General features: G+C 56.9%; 1 protein-coding gene and 1 long non-coding RNA gene across 5 annotated transcripts in view; one reads left to right on the top strand and one right to left on the bottom strand.

Moving 5' to 3' along the window:
* The window catches only part of LOC107317746, a 12,614-nt gene continuing 183 nt past the window's right edge, over positions 1-12,431 (bottom strand). The window contains exons 2-4 of one of the 4 annotated variants that reach the window (XR_004308267.1): positions 12,203-12,360; positions 11,336-11,456; positions 1-116 (exon numbers count right to left, since the gene is read on the bottom strand). This is a non-coding gene — a long non-coding RNA (uncharacterized LOC107317746). Of the gene's footprint in view, positions 117-1,390; positions 1,461-9,825; positions 9,848-11,219; positions 11,457-12,202; positions 12,361-12,431 lie in introns of those variants that run through there. The other 3 variants (XR_004308266.1, XR_001557010.2, XR_001557008.2) reach the window with 3 other exon arrangements.
* Positions 5,186-6,942, top strand: FOXD3 (forkhead box D3). The gene has a single exon (XM_015870760.2). It carries the CDS (start codon positions 5,330-5,332, stop codon positions 6,521-6,523), a length of 1,194 nt encoding a protein of 397 aa, XP_015726246.1. The 5' UTR covers positions 5,186-5,329; the 3' UTR covers positions 6,524-6,942.

Below are 12,431 nucleotides of genomic sequence, written 5' to 3' on the forward strand. Positions count from 1 at the left end.
AAGAATAAAGACCCACAAAGCCACATCCTGGGGACACCTGAGCACTGGTCTTGTCAGATCACGGGGGTCAGGACACAGCCAGCAACACCAGGTTCCCTCTGCCAGCACCCACCCACCTAAAGGAAAATGAAAGCTGAATTAATGGCAATTAGTGGTTTTACCTACATGCTGCCTTTGGTTAGTGCTTGGATCCCACCTGTGAGAGAGGAGCAGGCAGATGCTCAACAGGAGACCATGTTGTGAAAGGAAGACTTTATTCCCATATTCAATGGAGTGGGAACATCCATACCATCCCATATCCCTCTGCATCCATCCATACCCCTCCATACCCATCAGTCTCCATCTATGTTCGTCCATATCCCTCCATTGCCATCCATCCCCATCCATGCGCATTCATAGCCCTCCATCTCCATACACATCCCTCCATTGCCATCTACCTCCATCCATGCCCACTGATACTCCTCCATACCCATCCATCCTCATCCACATCCATCCATATCCCTCCTCATCCCTCCACATCCCTCCATCCCCATACATCTCCATCCATACTATTCCATAAACCTCTGTCCCCGTCCATACCCCCCCATAACCCTCCAACCCCATCCACATCCATTCACCCCCATCCACACCCCTCCATACCCCACCATCACCAACCCACACATCACGCACACAACACAGCTCTGTGCATGACCCCTGTGTAAGTCCTGGGGTGGGAGCTGGGCCCGAGGGACAGAGTCATCTGCAGCCATACAGTGCAGAAAACCTGCACTTGATGAAACCCACATGCAGTGAAACCCACACCCTCATACCAGCACTCACAACACCCGCTGCGAGCAGGCAGTACTGGGGGATAGGCAGCCCCACACAGGCACAACTCCCACGGCTGCGTGGCTCCAGCCTCCCCCAGCTTGGGTTTCCCTAAAGGCGAACTGGGGCTAAATAATGAATCGATCTAAAATTAACCAGAGGAATGGAAATGCTCTAAAAATAAGTGAGCAGCTGCCGTGGTCGCAGCCCCCTGCTCCCGTGGGGCCGGGCTGGAGGAGGGGGTTCAGCCCAGCCCCGATTTATGCGGCTGCGCTGTGCGGGCAGCGAGGGGGCATCTGTGCACCCTGGTGTGCGTGGAGCTCCCAAAACTCTGCTGTTGGCTGCTCCCAAACCCGATTTTAATATATATATATATATACATACGTACTTATTAATTTATTGATTTGATTTTACATGGCAGCATCCTGGAGCCGACGGGTCGCCTCTCGGTGCCCCCTTAAGGGCTTCGCAGCCCGAGGATCGCGGCAGCCCCAGCACTGCGGTGCCGCGGGGCAGAACGACCAGCAGCCGGCCCGGCCGTGCCAGCCCCGCACAGCGCTCCCGCACTCCCGCACTCGCTCTGCCGCATTTCTCCCTGCTTGTCTCTTTTATTCTTTTGTACTCGGGCGCGTTGTCCTGGCCGGCAGCTCAATCTGGGGGATTTTGGGGGGGGGGGGGGGGAAGCTTTTGATAAACACGGGACTGATAAAAACGAGCGACATCATATTGTTTGACAGAATGATCCGAAATGATCAAGTGCCTTCTCCGAAGCTTGAGGGGGGGAGGTAGAGGGGGAGGCGGAATGGTGAATTCCTAAAAAACGAGAGCGGTTCTTCTCCCCGCGCTGCTGCGGCCGCCTACGGAGATGATCCGCCGCCCGCACGGCACCGCACCGCCCCGCATCCACCCGCCCCGTCCTCCGCCCGCAGCCCTCGTGCGTTTATTTGTATGGGGAGAAAGAAATGGGGGGGGAGGGAGCGGCTCCGGCTCGGGACCCCCCGTTCTCTCGGCGGCGAATGGAGAGCGCAATTTCCGAGAGAAAGGCTCGTTTTGATTAAATCTGACATGCTGCTGCTAACTCCATGCTAATGGGAAATAATTAACATAATAGCCATAATTAAAAGCACGCTAACAATGCCATAAATTTATCACACAATTTTACTAGCTTTCTGCCCCTAACTGCTCTCTCATCGTTAATTAAACGTGTTGCCTTTCGCGGAATGGATGTTTATACATTTCCAATACAAATAAATCCGAAACCGTTTTGGAAACGGAACCGATTTCGTTTTGCACTGAGCAGCTCCGGCTTCAAGGGCGGGTTGGGAAAGAGAGAAAAAAATAAAGAACAAGAAGAAGAAGAAAAAGAAAAGAAAGAAAACCAATAACCAAACACGTAGAAATAGAGGCCTTGGGGGAAAAATAATAATAATAATGGAAATAAATGAATAAAGGGGGGGATGTACGAGAAATAGCCCCCAAATGAGTATCTTTTTGCGGACAGCCCGTGCTGAGGGCGCAGCCCGGCCCGACCCCTCCGGCCGTGGCGATGTGCGGCTCCCAGCGATGTGATTACGCCGTTTCCCACCCGATGTGCTTCTTCCCACCCCATACAGTTGGTTTCGGGCTGGTCCCACCCGATGTCTCCCATTCGGGGGACTCCCACCCCGTGTATTTATATGGGGTCCCCTCAAGGCCCCTCTAACAAAGCGGTGCTGCTTTAATCCAGGTCAGGGCAACGATTCCTATAACCCATTAGTGAAAGTCAGAGGCTCCGGGAGATGAAAGCGGACACCTTCGGTTTCTCCTTCCTCTAAAACGATGACAGAGGCAGAAATGCCCCCAGTGCCTCTCCCCGACCCCGCACCCCGAGCTCAGCCTCCGCGTTTATTTTTAACTCTCCTCGCGGCCGACATCTCGCTCGGCCGTATTCAAACCCGTTGGAGCGGTAATTAATTTTTCCCTCTCTATCATAACTTCTCCCATCCTCCTCTCCCCGCCGCTCGCCGCGTCTCTATTTCCTTCCGTATCGATCCGGACGACACCGTTTGTTTTTCTCCCGTTGCTGAATCCATCCGTATGGGCGCCCACTCGTATCTCTGCGGCGGTGTCACTCGTGGGGGGTTCCCACCCCCGCAAACGCCGCTTTAATGATTTCATCCCTCGGCCTTAAACCCTTAAACTCGGCTGTGGGCTCGGAGCCCTTTTTCCCTGCGGATCGTAGTGGGGAAAGTTTCCCGTGAAGCTCTCCCACTTAGAAAAGCTTTTCTCCTTCTGAGCCCGCAGCGCTGTGGGGTTGGAGGCTCCCAAAGTCCTCCGCCGCCTCCCGGAGCCCCGCGGCCCGCACAGCCCTCGGGCCGCCCCGTCGGGGGGAACGGAACGGAGCGAGGATCGGCAACGCGAGGCCCTAATCGAGGGGAAACGCAGCTTCTAGCGCTAAGGGCAGTAATTAATGGGATGAATCAATTAATTTGACTTTTATTGTGTCGAAGAAAAAGAGCAACAAATGAAACAGGGGGCGCCGAGTTGGGCTTTCTCCTCACTTTTACACCGGGGAAAGCGATGCGGGACGGGGTGCGGGGGGGAAGGCAGCGGGAGGGTGCGGAGTGCGGCGGGGTGCGGGGAACCGGGGAGGGGCCGGGGGGGGCGGGAGGTCCGGGCTGCAGCACGGGGCGGGATGGAGGATCTGATTTGGTTTGTTTTCATCCTGCTCGGGGTTCCTTTTTTTTTTTTCCCCATTCTTTTAAATTATTTTTTTCACTTTTTTTCTTCTTTTTCTTCCTCTCTTTTTTCTTTTCATTTTTTCCTCTTCTCCTTTTCTTCTATTTTTTTCCTATTTTCCTTCTTTTATTCCTTTTTTTCTTCGTTCTCTTTTTTCTCCTTCTTTCTTTTTCCTCTTTTTTTCTTTTTTTCCATCCTTTCTCTTTCACCATCTTTTCTTTTTCTCTTTTTCTTCCTTTCATTTTTTTCATTTTCTTTCTCTTCACAGTCTTCATTTCTTCCATTTTTCCCGGTTTTTTCATTCTCTCCTTTTTCTTTCCTTTTTCATCTTTTCTTTTTTTTTTTTCCTCTTTTTTCCCTTCTTTTTTTCCCCTCCTTTCTCCCCCGCAGTCTCTCCTCACCCACCCTCTCTCCCCCCGCACCGTTCCATCTCCGCATTCCCTCTCGCACCGCAGCCACCGACCGCGCAGAGCCGGGATCGCTCAGCACTGCGCAGCACCGCCGGGGCTCAGCGGGCAGAGGGCGGCCGGGCCCCCCAGCCCGGGCCGGGGCTTACCTGAGGCCGCGGCAATGCGCTCCTCGCATTCACCCACACTCCCTCATTTCCTACTTTTTCATATGCTAAGGCTCGCAACGATTAAGTCGTTAACACCTTTGGGGAAAAACAAAATAAAGAAGGGGGGAAGGTGAAGGGGGGGGATGTGAGAACAAAAAAAAGAAGAGGAGGGGAAAAAGAAAGAAAATAGAGGGGAAAAAAAAAGAAAAAAAAAGAGGAAAAAAATAAGGAAAAAATAAATAAGGAGAAAGAAAAAAAAAATCAGGCTAAAAGCTTCTTTATTTATCATCCCCCTCTGTTATTTTACGTCTTTTTTATTTCTCCCTGCAACTAATCTCTCCGATTAATCAATGGCCACCTCCGAAGCTCCGCTCCCGCCGCCGCCGCCGTTGGAAAAGCCCGAACAGCCGCGGGAGCGCGCGGAGAAACGCCGTGAGAGCGCGGCCCCGAGGCTGAGAGCGCCCACAGCGCCCACAGCGCCCACAGCGCCCACAGCGCCCACAGCGCCCACAGCGCCCGCAGCGCCGCTCCGGGTGCGGCGGCCCCGACGGGGCGGACGGGACGAGCGATGCGGGGCGGCCGCGGGTCTTTGTTGACGGAGCGGCGGCACTTGGAGTTTTGCGTGACTTCACGGCGGGGAGCCCGACGTCACGCGGCCACGTGACGCCGGCTCCGAGTATATCTTTAACGGGAAAGTAATCTATCAGGCAGTCCGGCCCGACGCGCCGCGCCGCCCCAGCGCCCAGCGAGGCCCCGCGCCGCCCCGCGGCCTCCGCACCCCGCCCCGCCCGGCTGCGGGACCTCCCTCCAACGAGGGGGCGACCGACCGACGACGACGAGACCGGCACCGGCAGCGAACGGCGACGAGGAGATTGCTCAAAAAAAAAAACCAAAAAAACCAAAAACCAACCCAAAAAATAACCCAAAAAAGCCCCGAGCAAAGCAGAGCGCACGGCGAGGAGCGGACGGCGGACAGGCGCGGCGGCGGAGGGGCCGCGGGCGCGGAGCGGTGGAGCGGAGGGGCCCCGCGGGCGGCGGGCGGGAGGCAGCGGCGCCGCCCGAGCCCCGATGCCCGGCGGCCGGAGCGGGGCGAGCAGCCGGAGGTGACCGGGGGGGATCCCCGGGAGCGGAGCGGGCGCGGCCCCCCCATGCCCCGCGGGGACGGCGCCGCGGGCGGCAGCGGAGCCGCGCGGGTGTAGCGGCCCCGCGCTGGGGGAGAGGGGCGCGGGGGCGGCCCGCGGAGCGGGGATGACTCTATCGGGCGGCGGCAGCGATATGTCCGGCCAGACCGCGCTGGCGGCCGAGGACGTGGATATCGACGTGGTGGGAGAGGGAGACGACGCGCCGGGCAAGGACGGGGACGGCGAGGCCCGCAGCCCCGCCGCTCTGCCTCGGCTGCCGCTGGACGAGGCGGCGGAGCCCGGCGAGCCGGGAGCGGGAGGCGAGAGCGGCAGCAGCGGCAGCGGCAGCCCGGCACCGGCGGGACCCGAGGGCGGCAGAGGGGGCGGCGGCGGCGGCGGCGGCGAGGAGGGGGCGAGCGGCGGGGGAGCGGCGGCGGCGGCGGCGGCGGCTGCGGGGCAGAGCAAACCGAAGAGCAGCCTGGTGAAGCCGCCCTACTCGTACATCGCGCTCATCACCATGGCCATCCTGCAGAGCCCCAAGAAGCGGCTGACGCTGAGCGAGATCTGCGAGTTCATCAGCGGCCGCTTCCCCTACTACCGGGAGAAGTTCCCCGCCTGGCAGAACAGCATCCGCCACAACCTCTCCCTCAACGACTGCTTCGTGAAGATCCCCCGGGAGCCCGGCAACCCGGGCAAGGGCAACTACTGGACGCTGGACCCCGAGTCCGAGGACATGTTCGACAACGGCAGCTTCCTGCGGCGGAGGAAGCGCTTCAAGCGGCACCAGCAGGAGCACCTGCGGGACCAGACGGCGCTCATGATGCAGGGCTTCGGCGCCTACGGGCTGGCCGGGCCCTACGGCCGACCGTACGGGCTGCCCCCCGGCGCCTACCCGCACCCCGCCGCCCTGCAGTACCCCTACATCCCTCCCGTCGGGCCCATGCTGCCGCCCGCGGTGCCGCTGCTGCCGTCGGGCGAGCTGAGCCGCAAAGCCTTCAACGCGCAGCTCGGGCCCAGCCTGCAGCTGCAGCTCAGCAGTCTGGGGGCGGCGGGCTCCATCGTGAAATCCGAGCCCAGCAGCCGCCCCTCGTTCAGCATCGAGAACATCATCGGCGGCCCCGCCGTCAGCTCGGCTCCCAGCGCGCAGACTTTCCTTCGGCCGCCCGTCACGGTGCAGTCGGGCCTGGTGGCCCATCAGCCGCTGGCGTTAGCCAGGACCACCGCGGCCATCGCTCCCATCCTCAGCGTGCCTACCAACATCATCGCGGGGCAGTTCCTGCAGCCCCCCGCCGCCGTGCAGGCCAAGTGGCCGGCGCAGTGACCGGCGGAGCGGTGACCCCCCCCCGGACGGATCTCTGGGAATCGGCCGAGGTCGCTTTCGGGGTTTTTATTTTTCTAACAGAGGCGAAGCGACGGTCGCGTTTAGGAGCCGGGAGGACTTTCGCTTTTTTTGAAGGTTCCGGCGCTCCGAGCGGTTTTATCCGAAATAAGCGAACGAATGGGGGAAATGTATAAAAATATGAATAATAAGCGGGGGGAATTTTAAATATTAAACGAACGAACAACAACGAAAAAAAAAATGAATTTTGGAGGATAAAAAAAAAAAAAAGAAAAAAAAGCCAGGAGAAAAACGCTGTGGTTCTATTATAGAAGTCTGTTTATATATGAATGAATATATGTATTCTAAATGTTATCCCTTCGTGATGTACACAACTTTGTAAATAAATTTTTCAAACGCTCCGCCCGTGTTGGTGTGCGCCCCGACCCCGCGGCACTGAACTGCATTGAACTGCATTGAACTGCATTGAATTGCATTGAATTGCATTGAATTGCATTGAACTGCGCTGCGCTGCTCCCCGCTGAACAGCCGCATAAAGCCGCGCAACCTCCGCTGCATCGCGCAGCCGGTCCGGTTCTACCCCCGCTCCTTTCCAGTCGCATCCAAACAAACCCAAACTCCGAACCCGAAGATCTGGGGGATCCGATCCGCGCCTCGTTGCTGTCTTTTTACTATTATTATTATCATTATTATTGCTATTATTTTGATATCTTTTTTTTTCTCCCCTGATTGTAGGGATTTACCGAAGCCCAACGCGCTGCGCCGGACCGTCCCCCTTCCCGTCCCCAATGGAGCGCTGCGGGGCGGCTTTGGCGGCTGTTTCGGAGCGAAATGGCTCCGAGGAAAGCGTGGGGCGATCCGAGAGTGCCCGGTTTCTATAGCGGGACAACGGCATCGCGGAGCGGCGGCGCGGCGCGGAGCTTTCGTTTGCAGCGCGCAGTGCGGAACGGGAACGGCCTTTTTGAGCTCGTTCCGAAGGGGCGGCCGCGGGACGGAAAAACGGCGTTTCCGCGCTGTTTTTGTGGCTGAAATCACGGCTGTTGTTCAGAGCCGGGTTCGGTCAGCGCCGCTTTGGCCGTCGCGAGTTTCGTTTCGGCCGCGTTCATTTTCCGCCCCGATAAATCCGCGCCGTTCGTTTTGGGACGGGGAGTGCGGGGGGGAGCGGGATGGCAGCTCGAAACAAAAGCGACGTGTGCTTGGTCGTACGTGTGATTTCTGCCCGAGTCGACCTGCGCATCTCCGCTCATCCCCCCGAACACACCGCGCGGCTCCGACACTCGGGATCGCGGCGGCGGCGCTGCGGGAACGGCCCCGGGAACCGGAGCTGAGCGCTGCGGGAACGGAGCTGAGCGCCGCACGAAGCGCACGGAGCTGCGGGAGCCGAGCTGAGCGCTGCGGTTCAGGTGCTCACGGAGCTCCGCTCTGCGCGGCCCACGGCTTCGCACCGGCGGCTGCTTTTAGCGCGTCCCCCACCCCGGGAAAAATAATCAATAAATAGAGGAAGGAGCCCCGGCCTGTGTTCACGCGTAGGGTACAGAAGGTGCCGAGCCGGGGCTTCACGGCGCCTCTGGGTAACGGGCTCGTTCCACGGCTCAGCCTTTTGTTGCTTAGAAAATGACTCGCTTTTATTTCCACGCGTAGCAGCGGTTCCTCGGGCTCGGCATGTGCCGCTCGGCAGAACCGGCGGTGTCCGCTCCCGGCCCCGCGGCCTCCATCCCTCCATCCCTCCATCCCTCCATCCCTCCATCCCTCCATCCCTCTATCCCTCCATCCCTCCATCCCTCCATCCCTCCATCCGTCTCTCGCCGCCTTTTTCCCACCGGACGGTAACGGCGGAGCGGCTCCGGAGCGGCCGAAGCCGGGAAAGGGGCAGCCCCGGGGCGCGGGGCCCGGCGGGCAGGTGAGGGCTCGGGGGGTGCAGTGCCGCCGCGGGGCTGCAGGGGGCGCGGGGACCCAAACCGGGACCCCCGGGGGGGGCGGCATCGCAGCGGCGGCACCGGGCAGGACGGCGGGGAGGGGGGAAGCCGAGCCCGCATGGGGCGGCGATCCAAGAGCCCCGACACTGACACAGAGCGGCGATTCATTTCTCTTCATTTTTTTCTTTCTTTCTCCTCTTTCCCCGCTATGCTTTGTTTTCTTCTTTATTTTTTTTCCTTTTTCATTTTTTTAAAATTTATTTTTCTTTTCCTTTCCCCCCTTTCTCTTCTTCTCCCCTTTCTCTTCTTTCCCCCTTTCTTCCCCCCCCCCCCCTTTCCCCTCTATATCCTTTTTCTCTTTCTTTTTTTTCTTTCCTCCATTTTCCCCTTTCTCCTCTTTTTCCCCTTTCCTCTCCTTCCCCCCCACTCCACTCGTTATTTCTCCCACCTTCTCCTCTTTTATTTTTCCTTCTCTTTCCCCCTATTTCTTTTTCCCTTCCTTTTTCCCCCGTCCTCTCCTCTTTTCCTTCCCCAAACAGTCCGACGCATATGGTCAAACTTGACGCGGCCGCTGACAGATGCCTATTAGTATAAGACGTGTCATGTTGGTCTCTGGGGTGTATTGAAAGTAACTAGATCCTAAGCACTGGGAAAATGACCGCACTCCGCAGCACGGAGAGTTTACCCAGAGCCCCCCCCAGCCCCAACCCCTGCGATTATTTATGGCAAGCGCCGAGGCCCCGTTCGGAGAAGGTGCAATGAGGTTTAGTTCCGATCCCCCGAAGCCCGCATAGCCCGGGAACGGGAGAGGACGGAGCCGTCGGGACCATTCCCTCGGGGTTCGGCTTAAGGGTGCAGGGCATTAAAAAGTAAATAAATCAACAAAAATCGGGCAAAACCTCTTTTGTGGTTATTTAAACATGTCTCTTTGTTGCAGGGGGATATTCCAGAGCGGGGATCTCCCACTCGGGGAAAACGCGCCCTAAGGACGAGGGGTATTTTCCTCCCTCTTTGGGTCCGCAGCGATGGGACGGTGCGGGGAAGGGGTGCGGGAGATGCGCGCTGGGAGCGGGAGGCCATGGAGCGCGGAACGAGGGGGGACATCGCGAGTCCCGGGATCAGAGCGAAGCGTTCCCGGCCCTAAACACGAAGCGTTCCGGTGTTCAGAGATGCAGAGCAGAGCGTGAAAGCGTGAGCGGCAGTGAGTGCTCAGTGCAGCAGGTCGGGATGAACTCAGCGCGTCTCCCGGACTGAGCTGGGAGCAGACTCCGCAGCCAGAAAATGCACCTAAAGCTTATTTCATAGTGGCGAGGTCCTTAGAAGCGCCATCTCCATGCTAATCTCGCTTTTTTTTCCCCCCTCTTTTTCTTTTTTTTTTCCTTTGTTTTCCCTAAATCACAAACGAAAAATAGGTCAGGAAGGCAGAATCTTCCCTTTCTATTGAAAATGTGGTATTTCCGCTATTTTAATAACTAAGACAACTTCGGTAATGAGGGATTCGGTAATGCCGGACTCGATAGGCAGCGAGGCAGGGCTCGATAAGCGAGCCGAGGACGTACGACTTTACTAAGATGGCAAAACAAGAGCGCTCCTGAGCTGGAGGCGGTGTGAGTTCCCCGCTGCCCCGGGGCAAAGTGCCAACGGCCCGCAGACCAAAAGCAAACAGGCTTTTAGCCTGACAGCCACATGCCATCGCCGTCCCCTCTCGGGTCCGGGGATCGCGCGGGCATCGGGGAACAATCAAATCTCAGCCTCTCTCTGCCGACTTTGATGAGGAGCTGGCGCTTAGGAGGCACATAATAATAACATCCGTCTTCCCGCAGGTTGGGCTGCTGTTTGTAAGCATGTTTCCTCCTGCTCTTGCTGGGGAAGCTGGATGGGCGCGGATCAGGCTCCGCGGCGGAGCTGGGAACAACTCCTCGCAGCCGCGGACCGTCCGTCCGTCCGTCCATCACTGAGAGCGGCTTTTCTCGTTATTCCCACCGCGTTTCGCCCCGGATTTCTGGGAGAGCCGGCAGGAATTTGCCTTCCCCGCGTTCGGCTTTCCACCACCCGAACGGATGGCACCAAGAGCCCGGCAAACTTGCTGGAGCCTTCCGAGTGCGCCAAGGGTTAAGGACAAGCCGTTTATCTGCTCATTATCGGTTTCTCTTTACTACTGAGAACCGAACCCGAGCCCCGCTCGTATCAATGTGTCCTTAATGCCTTTTCCAGTCATTGATCTGGTCAAAGTCACCGCAGAAATACTAGTGACAGAGACTCAATTCCAGCACAACGTGACCAATGCGAGTATTTAGAAGGCATTCAATAAAAACCTTTTCCCGGAGAGCGAACGATTTCACCTTGCAACAAAGAGCGCTCGGCTAATTGAAATAATGCACTCGGATGTACGTCCGGAATGGGAGCCGGCGGGGGAGGGGCTGCTCGGAGCGGGGCCGGGGGAGCCCAGGGGGGAGATGGATGCCCCCCGAGCCCCACAGCCGCTGCTCCGCTTCCCCGATGGGGCGGGGGGGGGGGGCGAGGAGACACAGCCCGGCACCACGATCCGAACCGCCGTGAGGAGGGAGCTGCAGGGCACAGCGACCGCCGCTCGGACCGGGAAGCATCTGCTCCCTTCCCTGCCTTCTTCTCACCTTCTTTGTAATCGATTCGATGTTGGGATTATGTTTATTTTACGAATCTATCAGCCCCCAGACGCCCCTTAGGATCTGATTCATCTCCCGCGCTAGGCTTAATTCAGCGGCTACCAACAGATAGATGTGAAAAAAAAACTCGTAATGAATGTCATCTATCGTTTTCACGAGCTTTATGGCTCCAGTCGCAGGGCACGCTGCTGTGTGTACCCGTGTAAGGCCACGAGCTCCCTGTCCCCTCGTACCTGCCTGTTCGGGGTGGCATCCAGTTGCTGCGGATGCTGCAGTTGCTGCAGGTGGAAGCAGCGCTGCCACCTCCACGTCAGCTGTGCGACTATGGGAATGTGTGTTACTGCATTGGAGAACCTGCAAGGGGAAAAAGCCATCTCTGGTGGTACTCAGTACTAAATGTATATATATTATAATCACAAAGATATTTAAACAAGTCTGTATTGTTGATGCATTTTGGAAAGAACCCCCACACACTTAAAAAAAATAGAATTGTATCTTCGTGGCATCTTGTTACTTTAGCATTCATTCAGTGACACGAGATCAGATCCACACAAAGTGGTCAGGATGAAAGGTGTAATGAAATGGTTTACATGGGTTGGGTTTGTGCTTTACATGTTGGTTGGCCATTAAGAGGTTGGGTGGTTGGAATTGCTGTAGATTTCTTCAGTCTGTTCTGTTCTATCTCCCCATCCCTGCAGACATTCAAGGCCAGGCTGGATGTGGCTCTGGGCAACCAGCTGGTGCTTGGTGACCCTGCATATAGCAAGGGGTTGGAGCTGGATGAGCACTGTGAGCCTTTGCAACCCAGACCATGCTATGACTCTATTCCATCCTATTCCACTCTATTCCATCCTACCTTCTATTTTATCCCATTCTATTCTATTTTATTCCTACTCCATCCCATCCCAGCCCCTTCCAACCTTTCAGCCCTTGGATCCCAGCACAAGGAGAGCACAGCTGCCAACTGACAGGCAAGGTGTGTCCCTGAGTCCCACAGCACGTGCTCCTATTTACAGAAATCACCCATTTCCTATTCAATTACACACCCTGCCCTCAAAGAGACACAATAAGAGGGAACTGTGAACAACAGGCTGTGCTACCTAATGGTGGTAAGGGATGGATGAGGATGATGTGGGGCTATTCAGGCTGTGTATGAGCTCTGACAAGGCCCTGAGGAGGATCACGGAGCCCACACAGGCCGCTTCTCAGCTCCTGTCTCCACACACGGCCTCGGTGCTGTGAAGCACAAACCCTCGTTCTGTAAAGAGAAATAACAATAATAATAATAATATTAATAATAATAATAATAATAATAATAATAATAATAAT

The sequence above is a fragment of the Coturnix japonica genome, chromosome 8 (assembly GCF_001577835.2).
Source record: "Coturnix japonica isolate 7356 chromosome 8, Coturnix japonica 2.1, whole genome shotgun sequence".
Lineage (NCBI taxonomy): Eukaryota > Metazoa > Chordata > Aves > Galliformes > Phasianidae > Coturnix > Coturnix japonica.